This window comes from Triticum dicoccoides, chromosome 5A (genome assembly GCF_002162155.2).
Source record: "Triticum dicoccoides isolate Atlit2015 ecotype Zavitan chromosome 5A, WEW_v2.0, whole genome shotgun sequence".
NCBI classification, from domain to species: domain Eukaryota; kingdom Viridiplantae; phylum Streptophyta; class Magnoliopsida; order Poales; family Poaceae; genus Triticum; species Triticum dicoccoides.
In genome coordinates this window covers 599,698,239-599,717,539 of record NC_041388.1, presented here as the reverse complement: position 1 = coordinate 599,717,539, position 19,301 = coordinate 599,698,239, and the positions used below count along the sequence as shown (strand labels likewise).

Here is a 19,301-nt window from a genome sequence, read left to right as displayed (position 1 = left end):
ATTAAATGCCCGTCTGAGTCGCCCAAACAGTGCAGAAAAGGACCGTTAGGGGCACCACCGTTCGCCACGATGGCGATCTTGTCAGCTTCGCATGCCACTGCGCACCGCTGGTTGCACAGCCTCCCGCCGCGCGCGCCTGGAGAGGCCCCCAGAGCGACACGTTGGTGGATGCGCTGGAGCGTGGGCACAGAGTGGCCGCCTGCCACGGCAAGCGCCTTGCCGCTGCTGTTATCTTGTCGGGTCCGGAAGCTTGTCGCTCACCGGGCCTCGAGGTACCTTGGTTGGTCTTCCCGGCAAGCTCCTCTTGTCGGGGCCTTGTTGCCTTGCCGGAGCGCGTGGCGCGTCGCGGCAAGTTCCTTGGAGTGCCTTGGTTGGCCTTCCCGGCAAGCTCCTCTTGCCGGGGCCTTGTCTCCTGAGCTTAAATACTTTGTTCTTGAATGGCTCCAGGGGAACCACGGAGGATATTGGCGTTCGCCCGGCAATCCTTGCCGCGGGGTGCTGCAACTGCCCGTGCACAAGTTCGGGGTACTAGGGTACCCCTATTCTAGTACATCGACAACACTAATCCCGAAAGTATAGGAAGTGTGCGATGATGATCATACCAATCTTGGAACCACTTCCAACACACATTGTCACTTCACCCTTAACTAGTATCTGTTCATTCTGCAACTCCTATTCCGAGTTAATACTCTTAACAACTGAACCAGTATCAAATACCGAGGGGTTGCTACGAACACTAGCATCAATAATCTGTATATCAAATATACCTTTGTTCACTTTGCCATCCTTCTTATCCGCCAAATACTTGGGATAGTTCCGCTTCCAGTGACCAGTCCCTTTGCAGTAGAAGCACTTAGTCTCAGGCTTAGGACCAGACTTGGGCTTCTTCACTTGAGCAACAACTTGCTTGCCGTTCTTCTTGAAGTTCCCCTTCTTCCCTTTGCCCTTTTCTTGAAACTAGTGGTCTTGTCTACCATCAACACTTGATATTTTTCTTGATTTCTACCTTCGTTGATTTCAGCATTACGAAGAGCTTGGGAATCGTTTCCGTTATCCCTTGCATATCATAGTTCATCACGAAGTTCTACTAACTTGGTGATGGTGACTAGAGAATTCTGTCAATCACTATTTTATCTGAAAGATTAACTCCCACTTGATTCAAGCGATTGTAGTACCCAGACAATCTGAGCACATGCTCACTGCTCGAGCTATTCTCCTCCATCTTTTAGCTATAGAACTTGTTGGAGACTTCATATCTCTCAACTCGGGTATTTGCTTAAAATATTAATTTCAACTCCTGGAACATCTCATATGGTCCATGACGTTCAAAACGTCTTTGAAGTCCCGATTCTAAGCTGTTAAGCATGGTGCACTAAACTATCAAGTAGTCATCATATTGAGCTAGCCAAACGTTCATAACGTCTGCATCTGCTCCTGCAATAGGTCAGTCACCCAGCGGTGCATCAAGGACATAATTCTTTTGTGCAGCAATGAGGATAAACCTCAGATCTCGGACCCAGTCTGCATCATTGCTACTATCGTCTTTCAACTTAGTTTTCTCTAGGAACACAATAAACTGGGAGCAACCTCGCGAGCTATTGATCTACAACATAGATATGCTAATACTACCAGGACTAAGTTCATGATAAATTAAAGTTCAATTAATCATATTAATTAAGAACTCCCACTTAGACAGACATCCCTCTAATCTTCTAAGTGATCACGTGATCCATATCAACTAAACCATGTCCGATCATCACGTGAGATGGAGTAGTTTCAATGGTGAACATCACTATGTTGATCATATCTACTATATGATTCACGCTCGACCTTTCGGTCTCCGTGTTCCGAGGCCATATCTGTTATATGCTAGGCTCGTCAAGTTTAACCTGAGTATTCCGCGTGTGCAACTGTTTTGCACCCGTTGTATTTGAACGTAGAGCCTATCACATCCGATCATCACGTGGTGTCTCAGCACGAAGAACTTTCGCAACGGTGCATACTCAGGGAGAACACTTATACCTTGATAATTTAGTGAGAGATTATCTTATAAAGCTACCGTCGAACTAAGCAAAATAAGATGTATAAAAGATAAACATCACATGCAATCATAATATGTGACATGATATGGCCATCATCATCTTGTGCCTTTGATATCCATCTCCAAAGCATCGTCATGATCTCCATCGTCACCGACATGACACCATGATCTCCATCATCTTGATCTATATCAATGTGTCGTCACATGGTTGTCTTGCCAACAATTGCTCTTGCAACTATTGCTATCGCATAGCGATAAAGTAAAGCAATTATTTGGCGCTTGCATCTTATGCATGTAACATCCCGATTCTCGGAATGTTTAAGAAAAAGTTTTCCAAAAATCAGGACGAGAAATTTCGTTTGTTTTATTTGTTAATAAAAGCTTAAATTGAGTTTTCATAAAGTTAGTGGATTTAATTTGAACTAATGTCAACTTAAATTAAATTTGTGTTTTGATCTTTTGTTTTAACTGGTTTTTAAATTTGTCTTTGGCATATTTAAATACGAGTCTACACTTTCTTGGATATCTCAGTTCATTTGATATGTATTCGAGCTTTTAATTTCTTTCTAGATTTTCTTTTTCTTGTTGTCATACTCTGTACAGAATTCCTACCCAGCATCTTCTCTCTTCTGTGTGTGCGCATCCTACATTTTTCCTCCCAACCGAATTGGGCCAAACCCATATCTTTCTTTTGTTTTTATTTTGTTTTTCTCTATTTCCTACCCAACCACTCCTTCTCTATTTTTTTCTTCCCCATGGGCCTGGCCGAAGTGGCCCATCTCTCCCGACCAAGGAACCCCTCTCCTCCTTGTAGGTTCACAACTCACAGAAGATGAAATCTCAACTGCCACCTACGTACACACATAGAAACTCTGCACCTTCCTTTAATGCTTCCTCCCTTCCTATTCCTCTCACGCCTCCTCTTCTTTTCTTCCTCTGTATGTTCACAATCTACAGAGACTAGAAACGTAACGTACATAAGAGAAACAGCCCCTCCTCTAACTTACCTTAAATCTCATTCCTTTCCAAAACTGCAGGCACCATGCTATGCGCCTCCACCTCCTTTTCCAATTCTCGTGACACCCAGCCTTCTCCCTTCCTCTCTGTCTCTAGAAACTCTGTCCAAAGAATGATGCACCATGGACACCAATTCTCCATCCCATTGATGCAGGCCCTCCCCATCCATGCCCTTGCGCCAGAAGGTTCCCCTCGACACCATGATTCCATTCAGGGAAGAAGGAACGCGATCCGTCAAGCACACACGAAGAATTCTGCACGTCTGCGTACACTGTTCATCAAGTTCGTCGCATTGTTCCATCAAACTCAGTGAGCCTCTATCAAATTCCTTTTGCATGCTTACTTGTCATCACCTAGTGTATCCCGTAGACATCATGATTCAACCTATCTCTGTCATTGGCCGCGTGTGTCCAAAACCGAATTCGATTCGATGGCATAGGCATAATTCTTTAGTTTTGTTCATCATATGACTTTGAGCCCAATAGATAAAATTCTCCATATGACCGTAGAAATCCAGTGATGGGGTTAGACTGTGGGTTCTATCTTGTGATCGGTAGAAGAGATATAATCTTAGTCGTTTTTTTATTTATGGAATCCAAATAGGTTTTGTGTTGGTAAAACTTTTCTATTGGTATGTTATTTCTATGTCTCTCGTTATGCCTAGGAGTATCAAATGGTTTACTCGATTGATTTGAAGGTGCGTTTTATTTTTTTGTAGCATTTCGTGTAGATAACTTTGTGCATCATCTAAAAGTATGATATGCCTTTCTATTAGTTCCTTCGAGTTATTACCTTGTGTAGGAGTTGATTGGTGCATTAGTTATCATCCCTCATACATGATTGGCGCGTGTTATTATTTTAATTAGATTTGGAGCATTATTAGTGTAATCTTATTATCATTATTTTGGTTATGTTTGATATTTATTGTTTGCGAGCGTACAATAATTGGTGAATGCTCGACATGGTTATATTTATGTGGAATTATTCTAAACTTTGCTTTATGTATCGAATAATGGAATATTTCATGTTTCGATTATTTATTTTGTTTAGCATGAATATATCTTAGATATATTTTCTATATTCATTTACATCCATGTAGCATGTGTGTTTTACATATTCAAAATCATGTCATGCCTATGATAGTGGTCCGTCAATCTATTATTTTGTTGTTTAGTTTCTTTATAGTAGTTGTCTTGAATTGGCATGTTAACTTAGAACATAGCCATGGTTGTGATGAATTACTTGTTGTAGGCACTCTATTAGCATTTTAATTATCTATCGCATCATGCGTGGTTCAAGATCACTTTCTCACTTTCCTAAGTTGTGTGACATGTCATGTTTTATGTGTTATTTTAGTAGCAACTTTTGAGTAATTGTTAACGCGATTTTGTAGATGTTTATTGTTTAATGTTGCATGGATAGTTGCTTTATGTCATTGTTATATTTGCATTTTATATATAATTTATTCATTGTGACATAGAGTTCAGTTTATTGTTTCTTGGTAATTAGCAAACTTGTTATATTTACCTAGGATAGTAGCTATGCATGCCTAGTTGATTGACATGTCATATTAATATTTACTCAAGTAGAAGGCATATTTGGTGGTATGCCTACCATGTGTTATATCATTGGTAGTTTGTACCTTATGTTCATACATTTGGTTAATGTTTACTTGGTAGATATATCATAGTGATTTGTTGATACCATACATTCTTTTATTTAGGAATTTCTTGCCTTATCAATACCATGTCATGATGATCGATTATACAACTTCATTGCATAATGCGTGTGTGTACCAATCTGTGTGTTGTATGATGCTTAGTTGTGTACCTTTTATATATTTGCAAGTGTATGATGACTACATAGAAATGCATGTCATCTTGTTATTCATGCTTCTATAACACATGTTGATTTGGTTGATGAGATGATCTAGTTCTATACTTTCCTACGTGCTTAGTATGCTTCCATGTTCTCATATATCATAACTAGCATGGTATTGTTGTATGCTAACGTCGTGCTTGATCTTTAGGTCAGTTGTTATCAACTAGGTTATCTCATAGTTACACGTTGCATTTTATTAATAGCATATTTTGGTATCTCGTGTCATGATCATCCATGCTTAGCATCATATCTGGTTTAGCTTACTGTTGCATTTGTGGTATGCCTAAGTCTAGACATCAAGTCATGCTAGTTATCTTTCATGTGTTATTATATTCCATGTGTTATAGTTATACTTGTGTTGCTCATATATGCTTGACTTGTCTCATGTTAGTGTTATGAGTGTTTGGCACATGTTGCATTAGCTCATCACATGATTAGGATAGTTCACCTTTCAATAGTTGAGTTGTGTCCTTCTCGTATGCTTGGTGCATATTGTTGCTTTGTTGTTAATCATGTTGTGGTAATATTTTTGCTAGAGGTCATTTGGATATTAGTTGTTTCCTTTATTATAAAGAGTGTCCTAGTTTAGTATCTTCTCATGGTCACTCATATGTTTAATGCTTTTGTTATTAGATAAGACCTCTTCACGATTCTATACTCACATGCCTTGTATGATGTGTCTGGTTATTTAATTTTCCAATTTTTTTTGTGATAGCATTGGTTTGTCTTTTGTCATAGAAATGCTTGCTAATAGTTGTTATGATTTGCGTTTAGTCTTTGCTTATTGTTAACCATTATAGAATATTTGGATACATCCAAATATTTACTTGTGGTTGATTATTAATCTTAATCATATCATGCCTGGATAGTAGTTCACTCTTTTGTTCCATGTCTTGTATAGTTTCTTGTTAATTGTTTGACAAATGACTTGGTTTGTTATAATAGAGTTGATCCTAGTTTATATTAATAATGTTATAGGGTTAGACCTAGGTTAATTCGATTCATGTTGTTGAGTGATGTATGATTGCTTAACTAGTATGGTTTGTAATGTGTGTTTGTTTGTCTTATGGAACACTTGCTTTTGAATTTTTATATAGTTGGTGTATATGTTTGGCTATTGTTGACCATTTTAAGTATTTAGATTCTATCTAAATATTTATTTGTGGTTAACTCTTACCTTTTCATTCCATGTTGTGATCATTTAGTTAAATGCATAGGGTGCTTCCACTTCATGTGTGTGGATGCCATTGTGTTGGTTATATAGTAGTTTCTTATATAGTTAGTCGTGATGTGTAGTGGGCACTACATGTGGTCAATAGCATAGTTTGTACCGAGACGTTAGTCTTGTTGACAAGCCCTGATTATCCATCGTCAACCTAAAGCCTGTCAATTCATTGAGTCCTCTACTTACCTTCCAATCATGTTATCTCTTTTGGAATCTCCATCTGATCAATATCTTGCAATCCATCCAGTCTTAATTGTTTTGGATGTTATTTGGATTTACTTTTGCTTTGGTATTTATGGTTTGTCTTTGCTATCGTTACGACGAGTAGGGAGTTACGACGATGTTGGACATGGACAGAAACAGGTTACCGAAGAAGGACTCAACAATGAAGGCATGCCTCCTTCTTTGATCATACTTATCCTATGGTTTACAAAATTGCATTGAGTTTTATTATTACTATTGTGCATGCTATTTTAATTCTCGTAGCTAGCGTGTCGATTGACACATTACCTTGATCCGCTTGTCGCCTATTTACTTGACACCTGAGTAGAAGTATAAGGTTCCCGTAGAGTAGAAATGCTTAGCCATGCTTATCACCCTATAGGTGCCTTGTTGAATGATCTCTGAGTCATTGACAGTTGAAACTTAATGCCGAGCTAGGCCCGTTGGCCCTTGTTAACCTTCTCTATCCTCTTCTACTCTGGGTGAAACTTACCATCTGAATACTAGCGCGGGCGACAGCTGAATCAAGGATTGAAGGAGCGATTGGCCTCCCTTCACGAGTTGAAGGGGGCAATCAGTCGTCCGTGCCGCATGAGGCCTAATAAGTCTTGGATTTGAAGATTGTGATAACAGTACAACCACATGCTATATGGGCACTGGCTTGGTTAAGTAAGCTAGTCAGCCTTAGGTGTCGATGTCGCCGTATCGCAGATGGGATATCTGCCTTGCGAGGAGTATCCTCGGCACAGATGGGGGACCGGTTTGAGGACGTACTCTCAGTTCCGTGCGCCAGACCCGGTGGGCATGTCACATCTTTAGGGGATCTAGTCCAAATACCTCGTCACAATCTCCCTGCCGGTATACCAGATGGTGTGCTACGCTAGAGACGGCTAGTGGAAACAAGTCGGGATTGTGTCATGTGGGTAAAGTGTACAACCTCTGCAGAGTGTAAAACTATTCGAATAGCCGTGTCCACGGTCAAGGACAACACATGAATCTTTCTCGACATACAGGACCTGTCTTGCTTATTCCCTCTTTACCCCTATTCTTGGAACCTATGAAGAGTGTGAGTTGATCGAGGATCCTCACTTTGATGAAAGCTATTCTGGAGATAAAACACATTCTCATCAAAAACTGCTTTTATCCAACTGCTTTATTTGTCAAATAAAATTAGCTTTATGCAAATGAGCCATACAGCCTTCCTTTGAAGCCACTTGTAGCTATTAGGTCTTTCCCCGAGGGAGGCATGTTGAGTACGTAATGTACTCATGGCAATAATTTTGTTGACAACAGAGTTCCATGAAGACGAAGGTGATGACTACGACTACTATGGCGATCTATAGGAGTGAGGTCACGTGGACTACATCGACTGCCTGTGGCTGAGATGGAGTCACTACGCATTTTACTTTCTGCTGTTTTCTGATTGTAAATGTCATGAGACATCTCACTAGGTATGTCTTGTGAGAAATATACTACTTGTAATTATTTTACGTATTCTGCAATGATATCATTTCGCTATGTTGTCAACAATGATCCTGGGGTTGACAAATATACACAAGAGGGTCTGGAAGTTAATTCCGGGTTCTCACAATGCAATAGAGAGATAACCATAAGGATTTTGCCAGTTGTCGATAACTTCAACAAAACATGATTATCTCATTAACAACTTATATCTCATCACGTCTTGACCATATCACATCACAACATGCCCTGCAAAAACAAGTTAGACGTCCTCTACTTTGTTGTTGCAAGTTTTACGTGGCTGCTATGGGCTGAGCAAAAATCGTTCTTACCTACGCATCAAAATCACAACGATAGTTTGTCAAGTTGGTGCTGCTTTAATGTTCGCAAGGACCGGGCGTAGCCACACTCGGTTCAACTAAAATTGGAGAAACTGACACCCGCCAGCCACCTGTGTGCAAAGCACGTCGGTAGAACCAGTCTCGCGTAAGCGTACACGTAATGTCGGTCCGGGCCGCTTCATCCAACAATACCGCCGAACCAAAGTATAACATGCTGGTAAGAAGTATGACTTATATCGCCCACAACTCACTTGTGTTCTACTCGTGCACATCATCAACGCATAAAACCTAGGCTCGGATGCCACTGTTGGGTAACGTAGTAATTTCAAAAAAATTTCTACGCACACGCAAGATCATGGTGATGCATAGCAACGAGAGGGGAGAGTGTTGTCTACATACCCTCGTAGACCAGCAACAGAAGCGTTGACACAACGTAGAGGAAGTAGTCGTACGTCTTCCCGATCCGACCGATCCAAGTACCGAACGTACGACACCTCCGAGTTCTGCACACGTTCAACTCGGTGACGTCCCTCGAGCTCCAATCCAGCAAAGTGTTGAGGGAGAGTTTCGTCAACACGATGGCGTGATGACGGTGATGATGTTCTACCGATGCAGGGCTTCGCCTAAGCACCGCTACGATACGACCGAGGTGGAATATGGTGGAAGGGGGCACCGCACACGGCTAAGGAACGATCACGAAGATCAACTTGTGTGTCATGGGGTGCCCCCTTGCCCTCGTATATAAAGGAGGGAGAGGGGGAGGTGCGGCCGGCCCAAGGGGTGCGCCTGGAGGAGTCCTAATCCCACCGGGAGTAGGACTCCCCCCTCTTGCCTTGTTGGAAAAGGAAGGGGGAAGGGAGAAAGAGGAAAGGGGGGCGCCGCCCCCCTTCCTTGTCCTATTCAGACTAGGGGGGAGGGGGCGCGCGGCCTGCACTGGCCGGTCCTCCTCTTCTCCCTTAGGGCCCATGTAGGCCCAATAACCCCCGAGGGGTTCCGGTAACCCTCCGGTACTCCGGTAAAATCTCGATTTCACCCGGAACATTTCCGATATCCAAATATAGGCTTCCAATATATCAATATTTATGTCTCGACCATTTCGAGACTCCTCGTCATGTCCGTGATCACATCCGGGACACCAAACAACCTTCAGTACATCAAAACACAAAAACCCTAATTACGATCGTCACCGAACTTTAAGCGTGCGGACCCTACGGGTTCGAGAACTATGTAGACATGACCGAGACACGTCTCCGGTCAACAACCAATAGCAGAATCTGGATGCTCATATTGGATCCTACATATTCTACGAAGATCTTTATCGGTCAGACCGCATAACAATATACGTTGTTCCCTTTGTCATCGGTATGTTACTTGCCCGAGATTCGATCGTCGGTATCTCAATACCTAGTTCAATATCGTTACCGGCAAGTCTCTTTACTCGTTCCGTAATACATCATCCCGCAACTAACTTATTAGTTGCAATGCTTGCAAGGCTTGAGTGATGTGCATTACCGAGAGGGCCCAGAGATACCTCTCCGACAATCGGAGTGACAAATGCTAATCTCGAAATACGCCAACCCAACAAATACCTTCGGAGACACCTGTAGAGCACATTTATAATCACCCAGTTACGTTGTGATGTTTGGTAGCACACAAAGTGTTCCTCCGGTAAACGGGAGTTGCATAATCTCATAGTCATAGGAACATATATAAGTTATGAAGAAAGCAATAGCAACAAACTAAACAATCAAGTGCTAAGCTAATGGAATGGGTCAAGTCAATCACATCATTCTCCTAATGATGTGATCCCGTTAATCAAATGACAACTCATGTCTATGGCTAGGAAACTTAACCATCTTTGATTCAACGAGCTAGTCAAGTAGAGGCATACTAGTGACATATTGTTTGTCTATGTATTCACACATGTATTATGTTTCCGGTTAATACAATTCTAGCATGAATAATAAACATTTATCATGATATAAGGAAATAAATAATAACTTTATTATTGCCTCTAGGGCATATTTCCTTCACCTTGAATGCCTTCAAAGTTTGGAATGCCTACAAATGAATAGGATGCAAGCATATGGGCAAATGGATATGCAAATGGACGTGCAAGCATAATGGTGTAGGATCGAAAGTATGTCTAGATGGGGGGTGATTAGACTACTCGACCAAATAAAAATCTAGCATTTTCCTAATTTTATGTCTTCGCAGATTTTAGCAACTTAGCACAAGTCAAGTAATCAATCTACACATGCAAGTCTAAGAGTATAGCAGCGGAATATAAAAATATTGCACTAAAGGGAGGAGTTTGGAGGGAACAAATGCAATGTAGACACGGAGATTTTTGGCGTGGTTCCGATAGGTTGTGCTATCGTACATCCACGTTGATGAAGAATTCAACCCACGAATGGTAACGACCGCGCGAGTCCACGGAGGGATCCACCTATGAAGGGTCCACGAAGAAGCAACCTTTTCTATCCCACCATGGCCATCACCCACGAAGGACTTGCCTCACTAGGGAGGATCTTCACAAAGCAGGCGATCTCCTTGCCCGTACAAACTCCTTGGTTCAACTCCACAATCTTGTCGGGGGCTCCCAAGTGACACCTAACCAATTTAGGATACACCACTCTCCAAAAGGTAATAGATGGTGTGTTGATGATGAACTCCTTGCTCTTGTGCTTCAAATCAACTCTCTCTCACAGATTTGGATTTGGTGAAAAGATGATTTGAGTGGAAAGCAACTTGGGGAAGGCTAGAAATCAAGATTCTTGTGGTTGGAATGGAATATGTTGGTCTCAACACATGAGTAGGTGGCTCTCTCAGAAAATGTATGTTGGAAGTGTAGGCACGTTCTGATGGCTCTCTCCAAGAATGAAGAGTGAGTGGAGGGGTATATATAGCCTCCACACAAAATCTAATCGTTACACATAATTTACCAAACTCGGTGGGACCGAATCATGAAACTCGGTCTGACCGATTCAATTCAAAATGTGAATGTTAGTCTTTTCGGTGGGACCGACATGTCAACTCGGTGGGGCCGATTTCATTAGGGTTAGGGCATAACATAATCTTGGTGAGACCGATCACATAAACTCGGTGAGACCGATTTCTGTAATAGGCAAACAGAGAGTTGGTCAGGCAAACTCGATGGGACCGAATCGCTCATTTCGGTGAGACCGAAACGTTATGAAAGGAAAACAGAGAGTTTGCATTGCGAACTTGGTGGGACCGATCGCAGAGAGTTGGTCAGGCAAACTCGGTGGGACCGAATCGCTCATTTCGGTGAGACCGAAACGTTATGAAAGGAAAACAGAGAGTTTGCATTGCGAACTTGGTGGGACCGATCGCTCATCTCGGTTAGGCCAAAACGTTACAAAGGAAAACAGAGAGTTTGCAATCCCATCTCGGTGAGACCGAGATCCCTATCGGTGAGGTCGAACTGATTAGGGTTTTTGGCTATGGCTATGTCAAGTGAACTCGGTGGCGCATGATAGATCAAATCGGTGGGGCCGAGATTGACTTTTGGTTTGGGACATATGTGAATATGAGAAAGTGGTTGAGGGGTTTTGGAGCATATCACTAAGCATTTTGAGCAAGCAAGCCATTAAGCAACACCTCATCCTCTTTTGATAGTATTGGCTTTTCCTATGAACTTAATGTGATCTTGGATCACTAAAATGAAAATGTAGAGTCTTGAGTTTGAGGCAATGTGTGTCCTTAGCATTTTGAGGGGTCCACATTCCTAATCCATGCCATGCCAATCATTAAACTTTCAGAAATTAGCATCTTGAAAGAGTATTAGTTCAATGAGCTACATATTATTAGAAATTACCAAAAACACCAAAGGATAGTTGCACTTTCAAACGGGAATAGAAACGAAGAGGGCCGCATGTATACCATATCTTGCATGTCGATGCAGGCTCACACGGCGTGCCTTGATGCTCTCAAGGGGTAGCACAAAACTTGTTGCACTCTTGTTGTATCACCCACCCACGCTTTGCTATGCATTTGATGCTCTCAAGTGGCTGGGATTTTTCTCGTCATTTTTCAGGTACATCCACAGATCCAGTACTGGAGGCATCAGATAAGATTGGTTGGTACGACCAGGCTTGAATCTGAGGGCATTGTGTAGTTCTGTCCTGCGGTGACGCTTGCAAACAGTAATTATTATACGGAGCGTGCGTGTTGTCGGGTCAGCCCAGCGGGCACGCTACACTGAAACTACTCCCTCCGGTCCTTTTTACTCTGCACATTAGGTTTGTCTGAAGTCAACCTCATCCAACTTTGACCAAGTTTATACAAAAAATTATTAACATTCACATAACAACACATTTATTAGTAGATCCATCTCGGAATATATTTTCATATTATATTTATTAAATGTTATAGATGTTAATATTTTCTAATATAAATTTGGTCAAACTTAGCAAACTTTGACTTCAGTCAAAGCTAATGTGCGGAGTAAAAAGACCAGAGGGAGTACTTGGAAGTTGGAACACGGAGACGAATCACGCGTGGCCGGCCGTTTTTCCGTGATCCAAAGCTTGGAACGCCGTTGGGCTTTCTCCAATCCAAATACTAGTACGTTCTGGACGCGAGTTTCCCGCGTAGAGAAAGTGACGACCTGCACCTGCTTGCCCGGCGAGCCGAGCACTAGTCAGTCCCTCAAGTAGCAGTAGCGCTACACTGGTTACCACCATCTACGGATCCACCTACATTCCTCGGACTCGCCAGGAGCGGCGGACGCGGTTCCTCTGCTCTGCTCCTTGGTCTTTTCCTGTGGGCGGCGTGGTGCACCTCCCGTGACACCAGCAGCTGACTATAGTAGTATACTACTCCCTCCGTTCTGAATTACTTGACTTGAATTTGTCTAAATACCGGTGTATCTAAACTTATTTTAGTGCTAGATACCTCCGTATCTAAATAAATCTAAGACAAGTAATTCGGAAAGGAGGGAGTAGCATTTAGCAAGCGAGCCGTCGACCTCGGCCACTTTCTGGCCGCGTCGTTTTCCAAGTGGTTTGGTTTGAAAGGGCTCGTTCGTTCGTTGCACGTAGCGGCACACCACAGAGACACTCGTGTGTTTCGCCGAGTGAAGAAGAACTGTGGGGCCGGCGCTTTTCTCCGGCATTTCGCCGGGAGGAGGCCAAGTTGCGCTCTCGTTGCTGCCCGTGCGTCGAGGGAGGAAAGAACCGGTGTGAATCGTCCAATCCACCGCCGAGGAGGAGCTGGGCTGGACCCGCCGACCGACCGGTCATGGCCACCGCCCTCACGTTGCCGTCCCCGCTCGCTTTTTCTGGAGCGGTCGACACGTCTCGCCTCGGGCTCCGCCACGTAAATATCTGCCCCCACTACCCGCCTATCATGCCCCGGCGGCCTCAAAGTCCACTTATCATCACAGCTGTACCGCAGTGAAAGCCACCACTACTCCTTAATTATCTGGAGCAATAACATTTTTTACACCGTTGATTACCTGGAGTACTACTACTCCCTCCGTCCGGGTGTATAAGTCATCTTACGAAAACCAGATTTTCCCAAAACGTTTAGGAGTAGTATAGTTCTAGTACTTTTTTTTGCGGGGAGGGAGTGGCATATAGTACAACCAATAATCTTTTCTTTTTGCGAAAAGTACTTACAACCAAGAATCTTGAGTGAGCAGAGAATTTTCTTACCACGACTCTGAAGATCGGTGACAGGCAGACCACGAAGGCAGAGCAGGGTATGCGGCCAGCCTTTGCTGCGCTGCCTCGACCGTGCAAGCAGCTGAGCAAAACAAACGGTTAGAAATTATTCCCGCCTTCTTCCCGTACGTGTCGCGTCCGTCAAACAAGAGGGCAAGCGGCCTGTTCTTCTCGCCCGCCACTCTTTTCAGCTGGCGCATTCAATGCCCGATCCGCCTTCTAGTAGTGAGTACGTATCTCGTCGCTGTACGTACGCCGTATCGAGCCATGTCCCATCATGCTCGCAGTACGTAGTATAGGATAACCACGTGGCACCGTTCGTCCGTCTCCACCTCGCGGCGTCCCTGTCGCGTGCGCTGCCTCAACTCCAAGTCAGTACCACTAGAAAAATGAAAACCTTGAGGGCATCCAGACGCATCCGAGTGTGATGTACTCAGATGATTTCCTGTACAGGAGAGTACGTTACGGTTTGAACCCAGATCGATAAACCTGACTATTTTTACCACCTGCTTTGCCCGGCTAGCTGGAGATAACAAAGGAGTACTCCAAAGCGCCGCTTTTGTCACCGGTGTCCACTGAGCCACGTTCAGACTCGTGCGCGAGCCTCTCCCGTGTGAAGCGGCGCGGCGGTCGGCGGGGGCACGGCCACCGGACCGGACAGCGCCCTCCCGGTCGAACGGGCGTGGCACGGGCGCCGGCAGCAAAGCGAAGCAATAGCAAAAGCATGGTCGACCTCGAGGACTTTCCGGAAGCGTCGTTTTCATTCCCTGATATTCTGAAACTTTGCCCGGGACGGCGAACGTAGCGACGGACCGGGCGCACGTCGTTCCTCCGATCCCGCGGGCGCACGACACACGCACACACACTGTTGGACCCGCTCCGTTCCCACGCACCTCCTGCGTTCGGTGAGAGGAAGACCGCACCACTGACACCGAGCGTGCACGGACCGGCTTCGCCAAGGCCAACTTGTGCTCTCTTTAGCCGAGTAGTAGTAGCAGCATCGTCGATGCCACGACGACGTGGATGAGTCCATCGTCCACCGAGCAGACGTGGCCGCCGGTCGACCGGCGTACGTTCGTCGTGGCCGTCGGCGGGCACGGCCGCCCCCCGTCACGCGTCCGCCGCACCGCGCGCTTCTCTCTGCGGAAGGATCGGCGCGCTGCGCTGTCTGCCTCGGCCTCGCCCTCGGGCTCCGGAGCCACGTAATAACATGAATAAATATCTACCACCACTACCCGCCTATCAGCAAAAAGTCCACGTATCGAAGGCCACTATCACAGCTGTCCCGCAATCAAAGGCCACATACAGGAGCACTCCACTCACTGCCATTATAGCCGTAACTTTTGTTTTCTCTCCTGGAACGGCGATCACGGCCGTTGATTATACTACTACTAGCAGCAAAAAAATAGTAGGGTGCACCTCCACCTCCACGCGACAAGGTTTTTTCCAAGTAGAGTAGCGTGCCCTTTCTTGTTCCAGAAACGGCCACTAGAAACAAACAAAGTTATGATTCCCGTGCGGCCGCCGCTCACTTCTTTTCAACGGAGTTGGTTGCTTTCCATCATCTCTTTACGTGCGTACGTAGGCAGCTGGCCGGCCGCTCCCTCCTCAATGCCGCACCGCCTCCCGTTTTCCTGTTATTTTTTTGACCGGATCTCCCCGTATTCCTGTTATACCGGTACGTACTTATCTACCTCGATCCGGTCATTCTTGTCGTCGTGGTCGCCACCTCGTCACCCACGGTCACGCTCACGCTCACGCCCCCGTTGCGTGCCGTGCCAGGTCTCCGGGCCCACCTCTGCAAACTTGGAGAGCATCAACGGGCAAGCCGTGACGCGCCGCTGCTTGCAGCAGGGATTGTTTATGACACCCCGTTATAATTAGGCTGAGATGTGATAGATAGCGGCGACGACCTATCACCGCCGATAGTCAGTCGATTAGTGATGCACGCGGGAGCCCACCTGTCGGAAACCAACAGATTCCAGAAGACGCACCGGGAAAAGGAAAGGCGGGAGGAGACAAGTCAAACCATCCATCCATCCATCCATCCAATCCTACGACGCGACAGCGCACGGGATAACCACCGTAGACCCCCTCGCCCCACACACCCACGCGCTTTCCCCGTCCCCCTCGCCCGCCCGGCGTTATAGTACTTAACCCACCCCTCGCCCACCCAAGCCCCCCATTCCCATTCCCATTCCCATTCCACTTCCATTTCCATTTCGTCCCGTCCCCATTCATTCATTCGTTACCAGAGAGACGAGACGACGACTACCGGGAGCGAGGGGCAGAGTTCGGATCTCTATTCCGGAGATTTTTGTCTAGTTGGTGGTGAAGGAGGATGTTGAGGGCTGTGGCGAGGTGCTGCGGGCACTGGCCGCCGGGCGCGGCGGCGGCGGACGGCATGCTCTGGCAGACGGAGCTGCGGCCGCACGCGGCGGGGGAGTTCTCCATGGCCGCCGCGCAGGCCAACCTCGTCATGGAGGACCAGGCGCAGGTGCTCGCCTCCCCCTCCGCCACGCTCGTCGGCGTCTACGACGGCCACGGCGGCCCCGACGCCTCCCGCTTCCTCCGCTCCGCCCTCTTCCCCCACGTCCAACGTACGTACGCTCTTCTCTCTTCCTTCCCCTTCCCCTTCCGTCGATTTGAGTTTCTCCCGGTTTCTCTGTATGCTCGTGCGCGCGGTGCTGATTTTCCAGCGCGTCTTGTCTTGTCTCGGCAGGCTTCGCCAGGGAGCAGGGGGGCGTGACCGCGGAGGCGATCCGGAGGGCGTTCGGCGCGGCGGAGGAGGACTTCCTGCACGAGGTCCGCCAGGCCTGGCCCAAGCGCCCGCGGATGGCCGCCGTCGGCTCCTGCTGCCTGCTCGGGGCCATCGCGGGGGACACGCTCTACGTCGCCAACCTCGGCGACTCCCGCGCCGTCCTCGGCCGCCGCGTCGTCGGCGGCGGGGTGGCCGTCGCCGAGCGCCTCTCCACCGACCACAACGTCGCCTCCGAGGAGGTCCGGATGGAGGTCTCCTCGCACAACCCGGACGACGCGCAGATCGTGGTGCACACCAGGGGGGCCTGGAGGATCAAGGGGATAATTCAGGTGAGAGACCGATGATGAGGATGCCAATTCATCTTATTAATTTCATGCCTCCCAATCATCAGAGATTAGAGGCAAAATATAGCTGATTGTAGATAACATCTGCGGCTTTTGGTTCCTCTGCCAGTTTGCCTGATTTAGATTTTTTGGTAGTTTGCTTGCACACTGAAATATGGGATAAACTGCAACGAAATTGCATCACAGATTCAGAGCTCCCTAATTTGTAGTACTAGTGCAGAGCCATTAGATCCCATATGCTTAACTAATGTCATTGACCTTGAGTGGGTTTCCAGGTAACAATTCGAAAGAAATTGACCCCTTTTGTTCAATCTTCAGCTTAGTTAGCTTTGTGTAAGGGGTTAGATGAAGTAGGCCATATGTCAGAAATGGTAACTATCCCAATTTAAGATGATATTCACTGTGTTTCTGGAAACTTGCTGACCATACTGAGGAATTTTCCTCTTTCCACTTTAAAGCGAACACTGAAATTGCACTCTATTGCAGCAATCCTGGTGGTTGCAACTTTGCATAGTATCCTCAGTCCTGGATTCCTGGGTTCATAACCTATCCATCCAGGATTGCTGGGATCACAAAGTATCCTGGGTTCCCGGGTTCATAAACTATCCAGGATTGCTGGGATCATAACGTATCCTGGATTCCTGGGATCATAGTCCATATACAGTTTCTTTCTTTTGGTGATAAGATGCTCCATTTATCGTTGGGAAGCTAATAAACTTGTTATTGTTTGGTGATTAGCCTACGCTTGCCTTTTTGTCATCACTCATCAGTTAGTTTTTCCTCTTAGGAGTTAGGAGAACCTATGATATGAAGTTCAATGCAAAGCAGAGCAAAAGATAGATAGATAACATGAGCTAACAATTGATTGTTGTACTATCAGGTGTCAAGATCCATTGGTGATGTATACTTGAAGAAACCGGAGTATAGCTTGGACCCATTATTTCGGCAGATCGGCCCTGTTATTGCATTGAAGAGGCCTGCTCTTAGCGCTGAACCACAAATCCATGTTCGCAAGCTCAAACCAAACGATCAGTTTATAATATTTGCCTCGGACGGTCTTTGGGAGCATCTCAGCGATGATGATGCTGTGCAAATTGTCTTCAAGAACCCAAGAACGGTAGGTTCTGATATATCAATACCAGTTGATGATCTCATGTGGGGAGGTTTTCCTCCACGTATGAATGATCTGCTAGAACAAATGAAATGACTTGTGTGAAATCACTTTTGCAGGGTATAGCAAACCGATTAGTGCGGTCCGCCTTGAAGGAGGCCACGAAGAAGAGAGAGGTCAGTGTGCATGACCTGAGGACGATAGAGCGGGGCGTGCGGCGCCATTTCCACGACGACATCAGCGTCGTCGTGGTGTACCTCGACCGGCACCGCGGTCGCCGTCAGACCAGGGTGGTGGACTCGAGCAGCAACTGCACCAGCGCCCCCGTCGACATCTACTCCTCCTCCAGCTCCATCCAGTCGGTGCAGCCACGTCAGGCTTACCGTGACTCCGGTTAATAGACCAGATAAGACGGGACTCCAGTTAGTAGACCAGATAAGACGGGCAGCAGAAGCTCAGACTATATGATCATGGTGGTAAACGGTGGTAGGGTTGCAGATCAGCAACGCAGACTGCAACCCGCAAGCTGCAGTGGCAGCGTCCGAAAGAGATGCGCGGAATGTACATAAGTAGTGCGGGCGCGTGGAACTTTTGTCAGAAGAGATGATTTTTTCGTATGTAATTGCAGAATTTGACTCTCTTTTTTCGTTTATCTCTGCTTAGCCAGCAGTTAACCCGTGAACTAGAACGGTGGCAGTATATATATGATACTGAAATTTAGAAAAGGCACCCCGAATTTCAGCATGTGAATTCATCCGTGCTGGTGGGAAATCCGAAATCGGGTTATCTTTCTACTTTCGACCGATCGTTCTCGTGTTCGCTGAATCGTGGTTCCACTTGCTTATCAGGAATCACTTGGCTTTAGTAGATGAAAGGCAAACGGCCTGCTAGTTGCACTTGCATCATCGGTCGTGGTGTGGCTCTTTATCCGGTTGTCGACCCTCTTGTCGGAGCTCTCGGGGGGAAAAGGGGAAATTCTGAACTAGTGTCGTCTCGCTTTCTCTCGTGGTGATCCACTCACTGGTAAAGAAAGTTGTTTCTTTATTGAGAAGTCTGAGTGCTTACCATGACCTAATTCCAGCACCAAGTTATGAGTTATCCGTGCACACTAGTGACACCGTGACAGTGCCACCATCAGCTACCAAATGTCTTTGTAACGAGAACACGTTCCAAAAGCTACCAAATGTCTTTGTAACGAGGAGGTGAC

At 46.0% G+C, this 19,301-nt stretch overlaps 1 protein-coding gene across 1 annotated transcript; it reads left to right on the top strand.

The window, feature by feature from the left end:
* Window positions 1-16,067: 16,067 nt before the first annotated feature.
* Window positions 16,068-18,844, top strand: LOC119303235 (probable protein phosphatase 2C 34). Its single transcript, XM_037580342.1, has 4 exons — window positions 16,068-16,478; window positions 16,601-16,968; window positions 17,864-18,100; window positions 18,214-18,844. The coding sequence occupies exons 1-4, from the start codon at window positions 16,220-16,222 to the stop codon at window positions 18,490-18,492; spliced, it is 1,143 nt and encodes a 380-aa protein (XP_037436239.1). The 5' UTR covers window positions 16,068-16,219; the 3' UTR covers window positions 18,493-18,844.
* Window positions 18,845-19,301: the final 457 nt, after the last annotated feature.